Raw genomic sequence first — 22251 nt, forward strand, 5'->3', positions numbered from 1 at the left:
TAGTGCTGTGGAAATTTGCACCAAAATCTGGAGGATGAAAACGTGACTAAAAACATCAAAAACTTAAAATCCGCATCGGAAAACGCATGATTAGGTGCGGTCTTGACCTGCGAACTTCCTGCGTATTGCTGTGGTTTTGGTGTGTATCATCCGCAGCAAAATATGCATCGTGTGCATGTAGCCTTAAAGTTGCTTGACACTGTGTATTTAATGAGTTAAGTCAAGATAAAGATGGCTACATCTGTATGTACACTGCTTTGCCCAGCAAAACCGATCACAGCCGAAGGAGCACAGAACTTCTACCCCTTTATTCTTAAAGAACTTCTACCCCTTATGCTCTTTATTTATTGTATACACTACACAGTTTAAATGGCAGCAATTTTAGTCACCCAAGCCAATAAAACAAGCATTCCTGTCATTTATAAATTTGCACAAAAATGTACACGCAAAAACAATTGTTTGCTTCTTTTTCCCTTTTCATTCTAGATGATTGCAGAAAACTACACTTTCGTGATCCAACACGTCTGCATACTCGTTTGGTCATGCCAGGAGGGATTATTTCAAACATCTTCCAGGATTTCTTTAAGTCACGGTTCACTGCTGGAGAACTGTATAACTTTACCAGAGGCCTATACCTCTACAAGGACTATATGGGAATAAGAGACTTTGTGGCATGGAAAGGTAGTAATGACTACTTAAAAGACATTGAAAGGGTTATTCCCATCTTCATAAATGTAGCTATTAAGCTCAGCCTGTTAAAGTTACTAATTTTTGTAAATAGCTTTCATTATCCAAACGATGTCGTTTTCGTCATATCTGTGCTCCATGTCACTGTCAGTCCCTCTTTGTTTATTGCTCGTTGTCTAGGGATCCGGCACCGCTGTTTTCCGATAGTGGTGGCCGCGCTTGCGCAATGATATCCTCTCTGTCCTTAGAAGAGGATGTCATTGAGATCGTGAACACGCATATCAGCGCATGCGCATTATGTGCTGGCCTGGCCACCTCTCCTGTGGATACATCCAGGGCCGCCATCAGGGGGGTATTAGGGGTAGTGGTGTGAGGGGCCCGGCCAAACCTAACTGAAAGGGGGGCCCGGCAACTGCCGCGACATTCTTTTGGTAGGAAAAAACGGGCCCCTGCAATGGGGCCCGTTTTTTTCACCAAAAGAATGTCGTGAGCTGCTGCAGCTGCTGCTGCTGCTGCGGGCCCCCTCCCCTCGTCATGGGGGGCCGTCAAACCGTCCGCCCACGCGCGCGCACCCGATCGCGCGCACAAGGAAACTCCCGCGCGTGCGCACTCGCGAGCGCGCACCCTCGAACGCCCGCACTGGAGACCGCCCGCGCCCGCACCCGCGAACGAAGCGCGCGCAGCCACGGACACACATGGACAAAACTAACCTGGAGCCTGGCTGGAGGTGAAGGACTGGACGTCTGGACCGAAGACCTCGCCTGGAAGACATCGCCGGAAGAGGACTGGAGTGGGAGCATCTCTTCTGACACGGTGAGTAAATTATCTCAAAGTGCTGTTTATGTATGGCCCTGTTCACACAGTATTTTGCAGGCAAAAAAAAATCTGCCTCAAAATTCCTTAAAGAATTTTGAGGCAGATTTTGACCTGCCCACACTATCTTGCCGCGTTTTTTTGCTGCGTTTTTTGCCCGCTGCGATTGAGGACAGCAGACAAAAAACGCAGCGAAAAATGCATTTTCTGCCTCCCATTGATTTTGATGGGAGGTCAGAGGCGGAACCGCGGCAAGAAAGGACGTGCTGCTTTTTCTTTTTTCCGCAACTGGCTCCCATTGATTTCAGATTAAATCAATGGGAGGCGGTTTTGGAAGTTTTTTGGTGCTGATTCTGACGCAGTGTCCGAGTCAATATCAAGGCCCAAAAACTCTGTGAACTGGGCCTTATTGTTAGGGCTTATTCAGACGAACGTGTAATACATCCGTGCAACGTGCGTGATTTTCACGCGCCTCGCATGGACCTATGTTACTCTATGGGGCCGTGCAGACTGTCAGTGATTTTCACGCAGCGTGTGTCCGTGTGTCCGCTGCGTAAAACCCACGACATGTCCGATATTTGTGCATTGTTCGCGCATCACGCACCCATTGAAATCAATGGGTGCGTGAAAATCCCGCCCAGCACTTCCGCAGCCGTATAAACTATGAATGAAAACAGAAAAGCACCACATGCTACAAACATACAAACAGAGTGTCATAATGATGGCGGCTGCGCGAAAATCACGCAGCCACTCATCATACGCTGCTGACACACGGAGCTGTTATGACCTTTTGCATGCGCAAAACGCCACGTTTTTTGCGCACGCAAAAAGCACACGCTTGTGTAAATCCGGCCTTAGGGTAGGAACACACTAGGCATGAACACTGCAGATTTTATGCAACACATTTTATTGTGGAAAATCCGCAGCGTATTACAGTCGCAGCAGAGAGGATGAGATTAGAACAAATCTCATCCACACGCTGCAAAAATAATGGACCTGCAGTGTGGCTTTTGGCTTTTTAAGCCGCAGCATGTCAATTTATTCTGTAGAATCGCTGCTCCTTTGTTGCGGAAATGCTGCGGTTCTGCCGCAAAAATCACACATGAGAAGAAAAAAAAGGCACTTTTTTAAATTGATAAAGTTTAGACTTGCCCCGGCCGTAGTCCTGGTGACGCGATCCTCTATTCTTAGCACAGCCCCGCCTCCTGTCATGACGTTTCATCCCATGTGACTGCTGCAGCGGTAACATGGTCTACAGCGTCATCCCAGGAGGCGGGGCTACGTTCAGAAGAGAGAGATGCGTCACCTAAACTACAGCCGGGGTAAGTCTAAACTTTTTTTTCCCTGCAGGATTCCCGCAGCGGACACGCCTCACCAAACCTGCGCCACTATTTGGTGCGGTTTTGCTGGCGGAATTCCCTGCGGCTACCGGGGCGGATAAGCTGTGGAGTTTTACTCAGCATATCCGCCTAGTGTCTCCCTTATGATGTCGCTCCTGGAGCTGCTGCCGGTCTCTAAATAGGCAGTTGGTTCAGTAGAATTTGGAATTATTTTTTTTTGTGAACCAGCTTAAAAAAACACAAAACTTTTGTGTTAGGGCCTGTTCACATCACTGTTCGCTTCCGCTCCGGGGTTCCTTCTGAGGTTTCTGTCGGGTGAACCCCGCAACGGAAAGTGAAAGTGATAGCACAGCTTCCGTTTCCATCACCATTAGCGCAGTCGACTGCGCTATTGATTCCGTCCGAAAACCAGCCGGAATGGTGACGAACGGAAACCATTAGCGATGTTTCCATCACCATTGAGATCAATGGTGACTGAAACGGAAGCTGTGCTGCCACTTTCACTTTCCGTTGCGGAGTTCACCCGAAAGAAACCTCAGACGGAACCCCGGAGCGGTGGTTCGTCACCATTTCGGCTGGTTTTCGGACGGAATCAATAGCGCAGTCGACTGCGCTAATGGTGATGGAAACGGAAGCTGTGCTATCACTTTCACTTTCCGTTGCGGGGTTCACCCGACAGAATCCTCAGACGGAACCCCGGAGCGGAAGCGAACAGTGATGTGAACAGGCCCTAACACAAAAGTTTTGTATTTTTTTAAGCTGGTTCACAAAAAAAAATAATTCCAAATTCTACTGAACCAACTGCCTATTTAGAGACCGGCAGCAGCTCCAGGAGCGACATCATAAGGGACACACTAGGCGGATATGCTGAGTAAAACTACACAGCTTATCCGCCCCGGTAGCCGCAGGGAATTCTGCCAGCAAAACCGCACCAAATAGTGGCACAGGTTTGGTGAGGCGTGTCCGCTGCGGGAATCCTGCAGGGAAAAAAAAGTTTAGACTTGCCCCGGCCGTAGTTTAGGGCGACGCGTCTCTCTCTTCTGAACGTAGCCCCGCCTCCTGGGATGACGCTGTAAACCGTGTGACCGCTGCAGCAGTCACATGGGATGAAACGTCATGACAGGAGGCCGGGCTGCGCTAAGAATAGAGGATCGCATCACCAGGACTACGGCCGGGGTAAGTCTAAGCTTTTTTATAAATTTAAAAAAGTGCCTTTTTTTTTTTTTCTCATTTGTGATTTTTGCGGCAGAACCGCAGCATTTCCGCAACAGAGGAGCAGCGATTCCACAGAATACATTGACATGTTGCGGCTTAGAAAGCCAAAAAGCCACACTGCAGGTCCATTATTTTTGCAGCGTGTGGATGAGATTTGTTCATATCTCATCCACTCTGCTGCGACTGTAATACGCTGCGGATTATCCACAATAAAATGTGCTGCATAAAATCCGCAGTGTTGATGCCTAGTGTGTTCCTACCCTAAGGCCGGATTTACACGAGCGTGTGCTTTTTGCGCGCGCAAAAACGTGGCGTTTTGCGCTTGCAAAAGGTCCATAACAGCTCTGTGTGTCAGCAGCGTATGGTGCGCGGCTGCGTGGTTTTCGCGCAGCCGCCATCATTATGACACTCTGTTTGTATGTTGGTGCTTTTCTGTTTTCATTCATAGTTTATACGGCTGCGGAAGTGCTGGGCGTGATTTTCACGCACCCATTGACTTCAATGGGTGCGTGATGCGCGGACAATGCACAAATATCGGACATGTCGTGAGTTTTACGCAGCGGACTCACGCTGTGTGAAAATCACTGACAGTCTGCACGGCCCCATAGAGTAACATAGGTCCGTGCGAGGCGCGTGAAAATCACTGACAGTCCGCACGGTCCCATAGAGTAATATAGGTCCGTGCGAGGCGCGTGAAAATCACGCACGTTGCACGGATGTATTACACGTTCGTCTGAATAAGCCCTAACAATAAGGCCCAGTTCACAGAGTTTTTGGGCCTTGATATTGACTCGGACACTGCGTCAGAATCAGCACCAAACAACTTCCAAAACCGCCTCCCATTGATTTAATCTGAAATCAATGGGAGCCAGTCGCGGAAAAAAGAAAAAGCAGCACGTCCTTTCTTGCCGCGGTTCCGCCTCTGACCTGCCATCGAAATCAATGGGAGGCAGAAAATTCATTTTTCACTGCGTTTTCTGTCTGCTGTTCTCAATCGCCGCAGGCAAAAAACGCGGCAAGATAGTGTGGGCAGGTCAAAATCTGCCTCAAAATTCGGTTCGCGGTTCCAGGCGGTCGCCGGTGCGCATGCGCGGGAGTTTGCGGGTGCGCGTGATCGGTCGCACGGGCGGCGGTGTTTGACGGCCCCCATGCTACCCAGGGCCGCCATCAGGGGGGGTGTTAGGGGTACTGATGTGAGAGGCCCGGCCAAACCTAATTGAAAGGGGGGCCCGCAGCTCATGACATTCTTTTGGTGAAAAAAACGGGCCCCATTGCAGGGGCCTGTTTTTTTTCTACCAAAGGCAAATCGCGGCAGTTTGCCGGGCCCCCCTTTCAATTAGGTTTGGCCGGGCCTCTCACATCAGTACCCCTAATACCCCCCCTGATGGCGGCCCTGGGTACCATGATATAGTACTGGACGGAGTACCGTTAACAGGCGGTGCCACGGTAGGGGGGCCCAGAAAATTTAGCTGTAGGGGGCCCTGAAATTCCTGATGGCGGCCCTGGATACATCAGTGGTTGGCTCCAGGTACTGCATGTTAGACCTGCAACCATATATGCTGATAAGACATGATCTTCTTAGATACACTTGACCCAGCATAAGTTACCAGACCAATGCAATGGTATATAAGCATAAATGATGCTTTGCTTATATACATACCCCAGCATATGCTTTCACACATGGGCACTGTATCTTACACTTGCTGTGCTTATGTTCAAGCAAAAGAATATTGTTTCTCAATTACCCAGTGTATCTAAATATAACATGTGCTTTGATGAGATAAACGACCAAGCATGTGGTATCATACCATGCACAGGTATGTAAACATAAAATATGCTATGCTTAGATAAAAGACCAGCATATGTTATCATACTATTTGAAGAAATCTAATAATAGAATATTTTACGATTATATACCTTTGCATGGTCTGATAACATATTCTGGTTCGTCTAACAAAGCATAGCACATGTTATGCTTAGATACAGTGGACAGTTGGAAAATCATCTGCTGTTGTGTGTATCTAAACAGAGAAAATGCTATGCTTGGATACATTTGCCAACGTGTAAAATATTATCAAGCCAAGTGTATCGAAGTATAAAAGATGCTATGCTTATATACACGGGCCAGAATATAGTATAACAAAGCAAAGGTATGAAAGCTTAGATACATACCAAAGTATATGCTTTCACATATGGGCACTGTATCTTACGTTTTCTGCGCTTAGTTTCCTGCACCCTATTTATTTTTTATTTTTTTAACTGGCCACTGTATCTAAGTAGAACATTTACTATGCTTAGATACACAACCCAGAATATTTTATTAGATAAGGCAACTAGACAGTAGAGTAACATTATTATGACCAACTCCTACTTTAGATGTCAGGATCGCGTAGCCCAAGAAGCATGGGCGATAGTATGTCTGAACACATATCACTCGTTGTTGCCAGGGGTTGTCCAGGAAAAAAAAAATTGTAAAAAATGTCCCCCATCCTTGATTTGCCTTCCCTAATACCCCCTATTAAACTTCTAACCAGTTTCTGTTTGATTTCCATCGTCACTGCTGCTTTTTCTGTTTGTTTACATCCCTTGGTGTTTGTTTACATCCCTTACTGGCTGTTTCCTGTCTTGTAACCCACTATACCCATGATCCCCGGCTGCATCTGAGGAGACAGTTGCAGCCTCCCCCTTCCTCCAAAGCACCTCAGCTATTTGCATACTGCCACGCCCCTCTATGGTCACATGGTCCTTCCCTGCTCTAATTACAGATTACAGGCAGACGCTCCCTCCCTGCACACTGTCTGAGGCTGGATTACACGAGCGTGTGCCTTTTGCTTGCGCAAAAAACACGTCGTTTTGTGCGCGCAAAAGGTACATAACAGCTCCGTGTGTCAGCCCAGTATGATGCGTGGCTGTGTGATTTTCGTGCAGCCGCCATAATTATGACACTCCGTTTGTATGTTTGTAAACAGAAAAGCACGTGGTGCTTTTCTGTTTTCATTCATACTTTTTACTGCAACGCGAATCACGCGCGTACCACGGAAGTGCTTCCATGTGCTGCGATTGATTTTCACGCACCCATTGACTTCAATGGGTGCGTGATGCGCGAACAACACACAAATATCGGACATGTCGTGAGTTTTACGCAGCGGACACACGCTGCGTGAAACTCACTGACAGTCTGCACGGCCCCATAGACTAATATAGGTCCGTGTGAGGCGCGTGAAAATCACGCGCGTTGCACGGACGTATTACACGTTCGTCTGAATAAGCCCTTACACAGTAATAATCATCATTATCCTTTGTGCCTCCATCTATCCCTGATCTAAGTACAGGCACCCGTCTCCCTCCCCCGCCCCTTCCACAGCCTGATAAATGTCAGGGTATGTTCACAGGCAAAGATGTCTCAAAATACGGAGCCGTTTTCAAGAGAAAACAGCTCCTGATTTTCAGAAGTTTTTTGTGCAAATCGCGATTTTCGCTGCGTTTTTTACGCCCGTTTTTGGAGCTTTTTTCACTACAGTCTATGGAAAACGGCTCCAAAAACGTCTCAAGAGGCTTCCTGCACTTCTTTTTCGCGGTCGTTTTTTTATGTGTAAAAAAACACATCAAAAAACGCTCCTTCGGAACAGAACGCCGTTTTCCCATTGAAATCAATGGGCAGATGTTTGGAGGCCCAGAGTTCTGCTTCGGATTTTTCGGTCGTGAGTTTACGGCCCGAAAAACAGACGAAAATAGGCCGTGTGAACATGCCCTAAGTCTGCCCACTCCACCTAAGTCCGACATCTTGGTACACACAATCCAGTCAGCACATTTACCTCACCTGCTGCTGGATCTGTTCCAATAGATCCTGTATTAGGCCCTGTTCACACTGAGTTTTTTTGCTGGCAGAAAATTCTGCATCAAGATTCTGTCTTGAATTTGGAGGCAGATTTTGACCTGCACGCTGTTTGCCACGTTTTTTGCCCGCGGCTATTGAGGGAAAAAGAAGCGACATGCCCTATCTTCGGGCGTTTACTCCTCTGACCTCCCTCTGACATCTATGGGAGGCAGAGAAAGCGTTTTTTGCAGCGTTTTTGCCCGTTGCGCTCAATGCCCGCGGGCGAAAATCGTGGCAAACGGCGTGGAGGCAGATCAAAATCTGGCTGAAAATTCAAGCGAAATTTTGAGGCAGAATTTTCTGCCTGCAAATAACTGTGTGAACAGGGCCTTACAGTGAAGCAAACGCCAAACACTACTCCAAACAATGGTAAAACGTTTCCTTTTTTTTTACATAATTTACTATAAATGTATGTAAGGCCCCATACACACTAACGTGCTTTTGTGGGCGCAATTCCCCCGAAAATCCACGAGAGAATTGCGGCCCCATTCACTACCTTCTATAGATACTGCCACAGCCCCCCTGTAGGTAATGCCACACAGCCCCCCTGTAGGTAATGCCACACAGCCCCCCTGTACGTAATGCCACACAGCCCCCCTGTACGTAATGCCACACAGCCCCCCTGTACGTAATGCCACACAGTCCCCCTGTAGGTAATGCCACAGCCCCCTGTAGGTAATGCCACACAGCCCCCTGTAGGTAATGCCACACAGCCCCGCTGTAGGTAATGCCACACAGCCCCCCTGTAGGTAATGCCACACAGCCCCCCTGTAGGTAATGCCACACAGCCCCCCTGTAGGTAATGCCACACAGCCCCCCTGTAGGTAATGCCACACAGCCCCCCTGTAGGCAATGCCACACATCCCCCTTGTAGGCAGTGCCACACAGACCCCTGTAAGTAATGCCACACAGCCTCCTGTAAGTAATGCCACACAGCCCCCTGTAAGTAATGCCACATAGCCCCCCCTGTAGGTAATGCCACATAGCCCCCCCTGTAGGTAATGCCACATAGCCCCCCCTGTAGGTAATGCCACATAGCCCCCCCTGTAGGTAATGCCACATAGCCCCCCCTGTAGGTAATGCCACATAGCCCCCCTGTAGGTAATGCCACATAGCCCCCCCCTGTAGGTAATGCCACATAGCCCCCCCTGTAGGTAATGCCACATAGCCCCCCCTGTAGGTAATGCCACATAGCCCCCCTGTAGGCAATGCCACCCTCCGTACTTTCCTGTAGGGGACGGCTCTGGAGAAATCCCTCACTTCACTGTCCATATATGAACAGTGAAGTGAGGTACTTCTCCTGGAACGGAATCCCCGGCCACATCGGCGGGGATTCCGCTTCAGAAGTCCCTGACGTCACTGTCCATATATGGACACAGTGAAGTCAGTGACTTCTCCTGGAGCGGAATCCCCGGCCACATCGGCGGGGATTCCGCTTCAGAAGTCCCTGACGTCACTGTCCATATATGGACACAGTGAAGTCAGTGACTTTTCCTGGAGCAGAATCCCCGGCCAATTCGCCGGTGATTCCGCTTCAGAAGTCACTGTGTCCATATATGGACACAGTGAAGTCCGTGACTTCTCCTGGAGCGGAATCCCCGGCCACATCGGCGGGGATTCCGCTTCATTAGTCCCTGACGTCACTGTCCATATATGGACACAGTGAAGTCTGTGACTTCTGTTGGAGCGGAATCCCCGGCCACATCGGCGGGGATTCCGTTTCATTAGTCCCTGACGTCACTGTCCATATATGGACACAGTGAAGTCTGTGACTTCTCTTGGAGCGGAATCCCCGGCCAATTCGCCGGTGATTCCGCTTCAGAAGTCACTGTGTCCATATATGGACACAGTAAAGTCTGTGACTTCTCCTGGAGCGGAATCCCCAATCCCGGGTTTGGGGATTCCGCTCCTACAGTGAGCAAATAAACACCCTCCTCCTCCTCCTCACATGCGCTTCGGACTGTGAGGAGGAGAAGAAGAGAGCGAGCTACGGCAGACACGACCGTCACAGTGCACACCGACACCACATATTAAGACTTGCGCATGCGCAATGAAACACTGCTGCTGAAGACGCAGCCATTTCATTTAACAGTGCATGCGTGGTAGTGTCAACCACGCATGCTCTAAGCAGATGGGGAAAACATGTGGTACAGTTACGTCATTTATGACGTAACCGTACACTGTGAAAACCGGAAACCGCAAACCGGAAGTTAGGCGCGAATGGACGGGTATGCACAGGAAGTGCAAATTTTACATGGACAAGCGGTCACGTGACGGAAGAGGGGATACGACGATACAGCCAGCTAATCAAACGTAAGTACATTACAAAGTTAAATGTTTTTTATTGTTTAGTTTAATTAAAAGTAATTTTTTACTTCCGGAAAACCCCTTTAAAGGGGGTGATTTATCCTGGTTGGAAAAAAGGCTGATTATTTGTTTTTGGGCCAATGGTGGTAGACTGAGACATATATCCCCCCCCCCAAACAATTAAATAAATTCTAACATATATATCGGTGATAGCATATCGATAAGACTAATGCTCCTATAACTACACCACTGGATAGAATTGGATGCAATGCATTGTCTCTGCATACAGTATCATACATTATAGGCTTAGATACATGGCCCCAGCAGACAGTATCACACATGATAGACTTAGAGCTCATTCAGACAATCGTGATTCTTGTCCGTGTGCTGTGCGTTGAACCAACACACAGCACACTAACCAATTGATATCAATAGGGCTTTTCAGACATGCGCAAGTTTTCACACAGCGGGTGTCTGTTGTGTGAAACTCACTTCATGTCCCATATGGTTTAGTATTCACGCACCGAAAATCTTTCACGCTCTTTTGAATGTAGCCTTAGATACAGGGACACAGCAGTAAGTATCGTTCTATGAACCCTGATTTGAAAATGTTGCTTTTATGATGCCCCAAGAAAAGTTTTGTCTCGAGGCTCTAATCAAAGACACCTGTAGAGAGTGCCCCACACAATGCCCCTGTATATAGTGTCACAACCCCCCTGTATGGTTACACATACGGTCCCCCTGCCATACATCCCCCTGCCATATGTCACGAAGCGGGTTAGTGGACCCACTAGGCCGTAACGCTGTAGCGGGAAGGCAGCTGGCCAAACAACAGGACACCCCAGAAATACAATGTCCCGCACAAGGGTACCTGAATAGTCCAGATGGTGGCCGCAGCTCTGGCACAGATGAGATGGGTGCAGCAGATGGCGCCAAACGTGGTGGATGACACAGGAGCCGCAAGTTGCGCCGGACGTGGCAGATGACACAGGACGTGGTGGATTCCTCTGGACGTGGCAGATTTCTCTGGACGTGGCGGATTCCTCCAGACGTGGCGGATTCCTCCAGACGTGGCGGATGACACAGGACGTGGCGGATGACACAGGACGTGGCAGATTCCTCTGGACGTGGCAGATGACACAGGACGTGGCGGATTCTGCCGGACGTGGCAGATTCCTCTGGATGTGGCAGATGACACAGGACGTGGCGGATGACACAGGACGTGGCGGATGACACAGGACGTGGCAGATGACACAGGACGTGGCGGATTCCTCCAGACGTGGCAGATTCCTCCGGACGTGGCAGATGACACAGGACGTGGCAGATTCCTCTGGACGTGGCACGACTAGATACTAGGGCAAAGCACGGGAAACAGGAACGGGGAACAAGGTACGGGTAACAACAGGAACGGGAAACACTAAGGGACCATTTGCAAGACAGACTGGGAAAACTAACAACGCTCAGGCATCGAACTAGGGGGCTGGACCCCTCTTATAGCCCAGGGTACTCACGGGTCAAAGGTCGTTCAAGATGTCCGGTGCGCGCGCTGCCCCTTTAAGAGCGGGCTCCGGCGGAGGTGAGTGGATGCAAGCACTGGCGTCTCCTGAGGAGGAGGCTGGGGCCAGCGCTTGCCGACTCGTGGCTGCGGCTGTCAGCGGGAGGCTGGAGCTGACAGCCCGCAGCCACGGAAATTACACCATACATCCCCCTTGTAGACAGTGCCATGCAGTCCCATGTAGGTAGTCCCACATACCCAGGGCCGCCATCAGGAATTTCTGGGCCCCATGCATCCAAAGAGATTGGGCCCCCCCCTCCATTACCGGGGGTGGGCAACGGACAGTGTGGTGCTCACGTTTGTATGCTATATGCAGTAACTGATTTTGTTACTGACGTCAAGTTACAATGAACGAAACCATGAAGAGGTCAGTGACCGGTCGATACCGTGGATTTTATTGAATTCAACCAAAACATATGGCATACAACGGGATACATTTGGACGAAGACCAAAAGGACATAATGGAGCCCTATGAACATATTTATCGTGTATGTCTGGAGCTTTTCCGGCATACAAGTAAGGCGATAACACGATGTGGAGGGCGCCTTAAGAGAAGGTGAAGCACTTCTGAGGATGCAAGGAGCACTAAGGCAGGAAAAAAAAAAGCCTACTTTCCATGCCACGTGTCTCTCTGATGTCCTGCAACAGTCACATGGGATGAAACGTCATCCCTGGGGGCCGGGCTGGATGCATAAGCACAGAGTTCTGGGTAAGTATAAGCTTTTTTTTTCTGAGTTGTAATTTTTTTGTGGCAGAATTGCAGCTTTTCCGCCGCAAAAATAGCAACATCTGCTATTTGTTGCGGGTTTTACCTCCCATTCAATGGAGAAGACCCACAACAGAAAGCAGCGATTCTGCAACATAAATAGACATGATGCGGATTTAAAAAAAACGCACCACAGGTGAATTTATCACCAGTTTTCTAGTGCATTTTTTTATGCAGCGTGTGGATGAGATTTGGTCAAATCTCATCCACTCTGCTGCTACTGTATTACGCTGCAGATTTTCCGCAATTAAATCCATTGCGGAAAATCCGTAGTGTTTATGCTACGTGTGAATTTACCTTTACGGATTTTTCTAAGGATTTGAGGCAAATTAACCCTTTGCATTGTAAAGGGTGAAATGCGTGTCAATTTTGCAACATAATAGGCATGCTGCTGATTTAACAATTCGCAGAATGCCCTAAAGCCCATGCAGATTTTTTTCTGTCGCATGTGAATGGGCCAAGTAACAAACCCTGGGGGCCTGATAGGAAGGTTTACAGTTACCAAGAAGCGGGCGGGCCCCTTTTTTCAGCATTGTGGCTGGGCCCCTGACTGCAGTACCAGCTGTACTGCCCCGATGGTGGCCCTACACATACCCACCTTGTCTCAGCAGACAGTAACATACATGATAGACTTAGAGACATGGCCCAGCAGACCATATCACCCATGATAGACTTAGATACAGGGCAAAAGTAGTAAGTATCCTTGTAATAACAAAATAAACAGACCAAAAATTGTCTTTTTTTAGATTTAATTTTCTCAAATAAGATGCCTTCGTGTATTATTAGAGGATGTGGAAACACTTGGAAGAACAAATAGATTGTCCAAATGGCATTATGTTATTAGGTTTTTTTAACACGTTTTTTTCATTCGGAAAACGTGCCAAAAAACGGTCGAAAATACCTCCTATTGATTTTAATGGGAGGCAGAGGCGGTTTTTTCCTGCGAGTGTAAAAACCATCTCGCGGTATATAGAAGCGACATGCCCTATCTTGAGGCGTTTTCCGCCTTGAAATCAATGGGAGACGGAAATAAACGTGTTTTTTTGCCGCAATTTTTTCCGGCAAAAACGGCTCGCAGTTAGATGTGGGGCTGTAAATAGATATGAGATAGATAGATAGATAGATAGATAGATAGATAGATAGATAGATAGATCGCTGACCAGAAGCTCTTCTCATCCTGCCGACGCCTTTCTCTCCAGAGATCCCAGCACATGCGGCCGTCCTGTCCCGCAGTGACCACTAGGGTGCGAGCTCAGTCCAGCCTTAAAGAGCCAGAGCGCACACATGTGTGAGATTGAGCTGATTGCTGCCAGATCACCCTAGACTATAAGAAAGGCCCTGCCCCTTCCTTCATTGCCTGAGCTTTGTTTGTACCTGCCCGTGTCAGTCCTTGCAAATGGTCCGTTGAGTGTTCTCCAGTTCCCAGTGTTCCCGTTCCGCTACCTGTTTCCTGTATCCCGTGCTTTCATTTTCCTGTGCTGTACAGAGTTGGAGTCATGTTGTGTCGCCTGCTACACCCGCTGTGTTTTACCGCACCTGTTGTCTGCCTGCTGCCAGAGTTCCATCTGAGCCAAACCCTGTTTGGCCAGCTGCTATACCGCTACGGTGGTATGACCCACAGACCCACAGTATGTCCACATACCCACAGATCGTGACAGATAGATATATGAGATAGATATGAGATAGATAGATAGATATGTATATGAGAGATATATATATATATATATAAAAAGATAGATAGATTGAAAGATATGAGAAAGATTGATAGATTGAAAGATATGAGACATATATATATATATGATAGATAGATGGGGACGCGAGTTGAGGCGGGTGTTTCCTGCGATGGGGGATATGGCGTACCACGAGGGTGGGGGGAAACAGGTTTGCAAAGGTGTTGCAAAGAGGGGGGGCATTGTTGCAGCAAGGGGGTGTAAGGAGCTGATCAAGAGGGGGGCGGTGGTGCATCGACTAGAATTATTACAGGTGGGGGGAGAAGTGTTGCCGTGAAAAGGGGGCATACAGCTTATCGCAAGGGGGAATTGGCTTTCTGGGGGGGGAGTGTGTTACAGGGAAGGGTGGCGGGGGGTTGCAGTGAGGAGGGGTGTGGGTGCCTTGAAATTCAAGGTGTTTGTATGAATATATCTAGGGAATTGGGGGGGGGGGTTCGTCTCAACCACGCTTACCATGCCTGGTGGTTGAGACGATCGTTCTCCTGATACTACTAGAGCTACATTATCTAGCAACGGCGGGAGCTCGCACTGTGCAGAGCGGCTTGATTGATATCGAGCCGCTCACGACCCCTTCTATAAAAGATAACCAGCACTAGCTGAGTTATCAAGATTGAAAAAAAGGTAGTAAGGGAAGGTATTTTTTCAAAATTTTAACAATAGATTTATAATTTAATTTTCAATTAGGATGCATTATAAAAAAAAAATATGACTCAACTTGGGAATAACCCTTTAATAAATTGTGGATTATATAACCATTTGTCTTTAAATATCATGTATTTATGTGCTGTACCTTTCTCAGGAAATCACTTGGATGCTTTCCCCAACCTTTTAACCCCAATGGAGGAGAATTTGTACCTTGTGGATGGTGGATTCTCTATAAACTCTCCGTTTCCACTAGTGCTACAGTCAGAGAGAGATGTTGATATCATATTGTCCTTCAACTACTCGTGGCAAGCTCCATTTGAAGTAAGTCAGGTCTAATGCGTTAGTAGAAATACAGATATAATTTTTTTTTGTTAAGCTTCAAATTCCATTCCGCTATGCATTTGACCTGATGGCTTAAATTGGGAAAGTAAGTATCTGTCTGTTTTATCTTATCTTTGGCTGTGAGTAGGTAAAAATAAATCAATTGTATTGGTACATTATATTGTATATAGTAAGTAAATGAAAAGACACAAGTTCTTCAAGCTCAACTACTGTAGTTCTCAAATTGCGCATCACTCGTGCAGGTGGAAGGGGGCGCTGCGCTGGCTCGCTTCCCTTCTTTTTTCAGAAGCCCCCGGGCCCAGCCACTCGGCAGCCGCCTTTATGCCCGGGCGCTTCTTCACTCAGTGGCGTCGCTACCGCTGAAGCAGCCATAGTGGCTGCTAGCGGCGACACCGGCCAAGGGGGTGCCCGTGCTGCCCGTCAGAACCAGGCCCCCCATGGCCGGCCGGGCCGCAAGCAGCCGCTGCGGCTCCTAGAGCAGTAGCGATGCAACTATAGCAGAGCAGGGAGGTATCTCCCTGCTCTGCTATCTGCTAGCACCACTGTAGCTCCCTAAAGGAGCGGAATCCCCGTGTGGGCTGGGATTTCGCTCCTGGACTGAGCGCTTGATGTCTCTGTCCATATATGGACAGTAACATCAGGGGCAACTCCTGAAGCGGAATCCCCATCCACAGCGTTGCCGACTCTGTGACCGGGTATTCCACTCCAGGAGAAGCCAGTGACGTCACTGTCCATAACTGGACACAGACAACAGGGGCTTCTCCTGTGGACAGGGATTCCGCTTCAGGAGTTGCCCCTGATGTCACTGCCCATATATGAACAGGGACAGGAAGCGGAGTGCTCCAGGAGCGGAATCCCTGTCCGCAGGGGGATTCCACTTCTTTAGGGAGCTACAGTGGCGCTATCTACAAGAGGGCTGTAGGCTGTGTGGCACTACCTACAAGGGGGCTGTGTGGCACTACCCACCAGGGGGCTGTGTGGCACTACCCACCAGGGGGCTGTGTGGCACTACCCACCAGGGGGCTGTGTGGCACTACCCACCAGGGGGCTGTGTGGCATTTCCTACAAGGGGGCTGTGTGGAGTGGCACTACCTACAGGATGCTGTGTGGCACTACCTACAGGATGCTGTGTGACACTACCTACAAGGGGGCAGTGTGGCACTACCTACAAGGGGCTTTGTGGCACTACCTACAAAGGGAATCTGAGTGGGGGCTGATGGTTATTTTACTGTGAGTGGCAGGATGATGGTCATTTTACTGTGAGTGGGGGGCTGATGGTCATTTTACTGTCAGTGGGTGGCTGATGGTGATTTTACTGTGATTGGCGGGCTGATGGTGATTTTACTGTGAGTGGGGGGCTGATGGTCATTTTACTGTCAGTGAGGGGCTGATGGTCATTTTACAGTGAGTGGGGGGCTGATGGTCATTTTACTGTGAGTAGGGGGATGATGGTTATTTTCTGTGAGTGGGGGGCTGATGTTCTTCAAGTGGTTTCCACCTCTGAGCTCCAACTGAAATTAATAGGAGGCAGAAAATACCTGCGCACTCGTTTGGTGCTTTTTTGCCTGTGTCTTTTGCATTAGCTACAATGGCTTAAAAAAAAAAAGCAAAAAAAAGGTCAAACAACGCTGTCAATTCAAAAATCCAGGAACATATCACCTGTGCCACTAAAGGGGTGATATATGTCTTAAGATGTACGTGTAACTTACACTACGTGGGAAAGACCAAGAGAGAACTGAAAACCAGAATAAGGGAACACATTGGAGGCATAAAAAATTATGACAAATTGGAAATGGAGACTAAAAAACAGAATAAACTGTTTCAACCCACACCAGTCGCTAGACATTTCAAATATTGTCATAATCTCAACCTGAAAGAACTATCAGGTTGGGCCATATGCAACCTCACCACAGGAATCAGAGGTGGTGATGTGGATTCCATACTGCTAAAAGAGGAGAGCAAGTGGATTTTTAAAATGAACTCTGTGAGCCCAAGTGGACTTAATGAATCCTTCAACTTTGGCTGCTTCCTTTAAATATGAGACACTTCAACACTTACTCTATCAAAGACATATTGAACTTGCCTATACTTAAATTACGTTATAAGATTGTGTTAAAACATGATGCCAAAAATCATGCCAATAATATAACAGATGACCAAAAAACTAAAAGAAAAAGAATAAGGAGACTAATAATTATAGTCATATATAACATTATGCCATGATATGAAGGTACAAATCATATCAATGGTACAATAAATGATTAGAATCTAAAAATATTTAAAATATTTAAAACATAAAAAATATTAAAGATAAAAAGACATAGAATGAAAAGATAAATAAATATAATCATGGGATTGACACATAACCAGCAGTGATATCTATACTCACAAAAAATATTCCATATTAAATTAATATGGAACTATAGAAAGAAGAAATTTATGTTTAATATTATTTTAATGTTCTTAATAGTGTGTCAATATTGCACTATACATACACAATCTCCATGAACAATTTATCATAATGCTGTATTTAGTGTTGTTTCTAGACTCAAAATGTTTAATCATAATAAAAATAATAATAAATATATAAAAACCAAAAACAATATAAGGCCTCATTTACACGAGCGTAATATACGCGCGTGCATTTCACGCGTGTCGTACGCACCTATATTAGTCTATGGGGCAGTGCAGACAATGCGTGAATTTTGCGCTGCGCGAGTGCGTTGCGTAAAACTCACGTCATGTTCTATAATCGTGCCTTTTTCGCGCATCACGCACCCATTGAAGTCAATGGGTGCGTGAAAAACACGCATGACACACGGACGCTCCTGCGTTGCATGCGCGAAAATCACGCATCACTTGTTATGTCCATGAAAAAGAGTCTATAAAGCTGGACAAAGCAAACAAAAACCAGGAAGTGCTTGCGTTTTGACTGCGAGTGGGCAAGGCTATTGACTGGAGACAGAAGTTAGCTTCCACTGACATCTGCTGCCATGCCGCGTGGGATGGACGTGTAGCGCCTCATCACCCTGGTCCAGGGCCATCATGCAATTTGGGACACTCGCGCGGAGGCGTACCACGACCGCACGGTCAAGGAGGACGCCTGGGAGGAGGTCGCGAGGGAGCTTTTTGGCCAGGAGTGGGAGAGTGGCCGAACCCGGGACCGCAGTCGGTTGGGTGAGTACCAGGCTTTTTCTGTCAATGCAATGTCATCCCTATTGAAGAACTGGGGCCCTGTATGTGTCTTCCGCGCATTTGCCCGATGACCTTTTGTGGAGCAGGCGCATCACCGTGTACCACGTAATTGGCAGTGCAGGGCCCCTCATTTAAGTGAGAGGGCATAGTTCTTAATGGCGTGATATTTGTTTTTACTCCAACAGTCAAAGACATCAAAACACGGTGGCGGAGCTGCCGTGACCAATTCCGCCGTGAAATGGGGGAAAAGGGATGCAGCGGAGATGGCGGATCGCGTAAGCGCCCTTATATGTACACGAAACAGCTGATGTTCCTGAAGGACATAATGGAGATGCGCACGTAAGAGATTCTGCTTTTGCATGTGTCTAATGTGTGTTCGCCCATGTCCTGTTTGCCATCGTGTTGTTGTGGGCATTGTTCTATATTCTGTTCTAATGTCATTTTCTCATTATAGAACCACCGACAATTTGGAGGATACGACAGAGGAGACGGACGTTGGAGAGTCTCTGCCGGAACCTCCTGCTGCCCATGTCCTGCCCCCTAGCCCCGAGCCGACACCCCTGGACCCCGCCCCTGGCCAGTCTGCACGGGCCGTCGCCTCTCCGGCTGAGGATCTCCCCGTGCGTGCCCGCACTCGCCGGCGCCGTGCTCAACAGGCCTCCACAGCTGGGCAAGTCGATACGCGGGTCCTGGAATATCTGAGGCGAGCCGCAGATGAGGACGGGAATGACGCCTTTTGGCGCAGCATCGTTCCCCTACTCCGGCTGGTCCCCATCGGCCGTCTGCAAGCGTCGATCGTAACGTTGATCGACGCCTCCAGACCGCCCCACAATCCCAACCAGTGCTTCACGGCCATTGAGCAGTGGCGCAGTTTAGCCATGCCGGCCACCACGCCCCAGATGCCGGGCCCATTCCATCCAGGCCCCCAGATGCCACGTCCGCATCCCTATATGCGCCCTATGGCTCCCCACTTCCCTGCCCCAACATACCACGGGCAACATCAGCACCACTATGCTGGCGAGGAACAACCTCCACAGCTCCAGGTCCAGCATAGTGGTGCTGAAATGCCGGCGTATTCGTCCCCGGGCCACCAGTACCAACACCTTTGAGTGTGTTGGAGGACTGATATTTTGACGCCATAGTTGATTTTGATGCAGGGATGGCAACTCGCCGTCTTATGTATTTTTTATGTATATTATACACCATGTTGGTGTTTTTGTTGGTTATGCCATATGTTTGTGTGTTTTCAAAACACATTATTAAAAAAATGGATGTTGATTGGTTAGATTTCGTGTTGTTTTTCATTGATACCCCTCAACACAATGTTTGAGCCACATTTCCTTTGGCTATACCCTCTCACACTTCTGGCCTTTGGGCCCAATGCATACACACGTGATATGAGGTTTTAGTTCATCTCTCGGGGTTTGACATGGTTTCCAAGAGGTGCGAACGTTTAGGTGCTGTCATGGGCCCCGAAGCAAACTAAGTACACTTGCAATTGGACTTTCCTAACTTTAGACCGCACATCATTCTATCTCCAGAAAGAAGGTTGCCAACTTTCAAAAGTCCTGCTCAAACCCCGACAGATGTAAGCTCGCAACCCGCGTCAAGGGTCCTCTTGTTTTGCAAGTCCCTAACCCAACACAAACCCCCAAAAAAACAAAAAACCCTGGCCACATGTGACGTGTGTAGTGAAGCCGCCAAACAACAGAGAACCCTTCAAAAGTCATCACCCACGGGGCGGCTCCTGATCGACACTCAAAATATGCCGGCAAAGTATCCCTCACGCGAAGGCCGGATGAGAGAGATCGGCCGAGAGGAATAACCGGGACAGTGTGGCTGCTGCATATATTCAGCATCAAAGGTAGCATCATTAATGCGGCAGAAGTTATGCAGCCCGACACACGCTTCTATAACACGTGTCACATTCTGCATGGACAATTGCATTGTCGTCAGAAATACACGCCACCTGTTCGACATAATGCCAAAGGCACATTCCACACTTCGACGAGCTCGGCAGTGGCGGAGATTAAGGTGCTAAACCTGCTTCTCCCAGCAAGCAGGGGTTGGGCCAGCTGGCCTATTTGTAGGCTGGCTTGCCATTAATCCCCTCTGCGTTCTTGACGCGCATTGCAAACGCTAGTCGTGCGTGCGTTTGAAACGCAACAACGCTGCGTATACGCAGTCAAAACGCAATGCCAACGCGCGCAATACGCTGCGTTTTATGCGCGCGCAAAACGCACATGCTCGTGCAAATGAGGCCTAAAACAAAAAAGTAAAAACACAAAATTAATAAAATAACATAAAAATAACATATAATAAAACAAATGAATCCATTAAAAATATTTTAGATGATATTTTAATATAATATATTGAAGGATTTATAAATATAGAAGTGAAAAATAGATACCAACCTAATGAAAAATCTGTCTAACTCGTTGTCTACTTAAATTAAAAACAAATGCTTAAAAACTGCTGAAAATACTTTTGTATGAAATGTTTTGATGATAAAAGTCAGGTTACAATATGTAACAAACATTCACATCAATGTATCCTCAACAAAGGACACAATGAAACAAGTCACCCTTGAGTTGATTGGCTAGAACCAATGTCAGTCAAATCTGGCCTATAAAAAGCACCAGAAACAAAATGCTCCCGCCCCCGGAAGAAGCTGACTCAGTTCAGTGAAACGTACGTCGGGACTATACCGACTCTGATAGTAGGGAAAGATAACAGAGGGAGAGATTAGTTCAATGAAAATAAAAAACTAATCCTACCGCATCTAGAGGTTCGCTCCTGACATAGTGGGAACGAACGAGTGTAGTGGCGATATCACTACACGCCACTTAGCCGTCGAGTGCTGATGACGTCGCGGCATTCACGGCTGATACTCCGAATATTGCAGGCGCAATACAGCCAGCAATCTTTAAATCCCACCAGTCAGTAGTGTTGACTACCAACGGGCAGTCTGTCTGTCTAAACGCAGCGAAAGCTGTTATCTCTGCGCTGCTGCTCTATTTAAGATCGGAGCGGCAACGCTGGGAATATATAAGATAAAACGAACTCGGTGACCAGTCAGCTGTTCACTGAGACAGACTACAATCTTTTGCGGTGTGCACACGCAGGGTATATCACAGTTATAATACAAACCCTCGCAGCACTACCTCTTTTATTTCCATTGAAGGAGAAAAGCCATTAATAGGCTTCCTAATCAGTGGAATTTGAAAGCAACATAATCAAGAAATATAAAATAAAGTTGTGAAAACACTTTATATATAAAATAATAAAAATACTATAAAATGTGGCAATAAAAGGGGACATTGCACAGTACAATCTTTCTCCTATTACACTAGTCGGTATCAATACAATAATTGAAGGCGACATTTAACCCACCGTGCTCTACTTTTCCCTCTTTCCCCATACCTACAATTTCTATGATTAAATAGGTGGTGCACGCCAGAGCATGGAGGGACAATAAAATCAAATAATAATATTAATAAAATTGGAGGCTCTACTCTAACAATTTCTTACTTGATAACTAGAACTCAAAGAATGTAAAAAGTAATATTTTTCATGGCTCCATTTTTATTAATTAGTGTTTTTTTTTTCAATTTTAGTTTAATTTTAATTTATTTTTTGAACTGAAAAAAACATACTATTTTTTGTTATATAGAGCATTTTTTGTGTTTTTTTTTAAACTTTTATTACAATGTATTGAGTCATTTATTTTTGTCCCACTAGAGATGTTTATCACAGCATATAAATGCAAAGGCTTCTGG

General features: G+C 47.3%; 2 protein-coding genes across 2 annotated transcripts in view; both read left to right on the forward strand.

Moving 5' to 3' along the window:
• PLA2G4F (phospholipase A2 group IVF) overlaps nucleotides 1-22251 on the forward strand; it is a 632963-nt gene that overhangs the window by 514833 nt on the left and 95879 nt on the right. Inside the window, exons 17-18 of the mRNA XM_075844320.1 lie at nucleotides 487-681; nucleotides 15090-15256. Coding sequence (XP_075700435.1) covers nucleotides 487-681; nucleotides 15090-15256 — 362 coding nt within the window. The remainder of the gene's footprint in view (nucleotides 1-486; nucleotides 682-15089; nucleotides 15257-22251) is intronic.
• Nucleotides 18684-19696, forward strand: LOC142664899 (uncharacterized). Its single transcript, XM_075844321.1, has 2 exons — nucleotides 18684-18811; nucleotides 18927-19696. Exons 1-2 carry the CDS (start codon nucleotides 18711-18713, stop codon nucleotides 19579-19581), a joined length of 756 nt encoding a protein of 251 aa, XP_075700436.1. The 5' UTR covers nucleotides 18684-18710; the 3' UTR covers nucleotides 19582-19696.

The sequence above is a fragment of the Rhinoderma darwinii genome, chromosome 12 (assembly GCF_050947455.1).
Source record: "Rhinoderma darwinii isolate aRhiDar2 chromosome 12, aRhiDar2.hap1, whole genome shotgun sequence".
Lineage (NCBI taxonomy): Eukaryota > Metazoa > Chordata > Amphibia > Anura > Rhinodermatidae > Rhinoderma > Rhinoderma darwinii.

Coding starts and splice junctions, on each gene's coding strand:
- LOC142664899 (XM_075844321.1), top strand. CDS start 18,711: ATGGGGGAAAAGGGATGCAGCGGAGATGGCGGATCGCGTAAGCGCCCT. Junction 18,812..18,926: donor GACATAATGGAGATGCGCAC/GTAAGAGATTCT, acceptor TTCTCATTATAG/AACCACCGACAATTTGGAGG.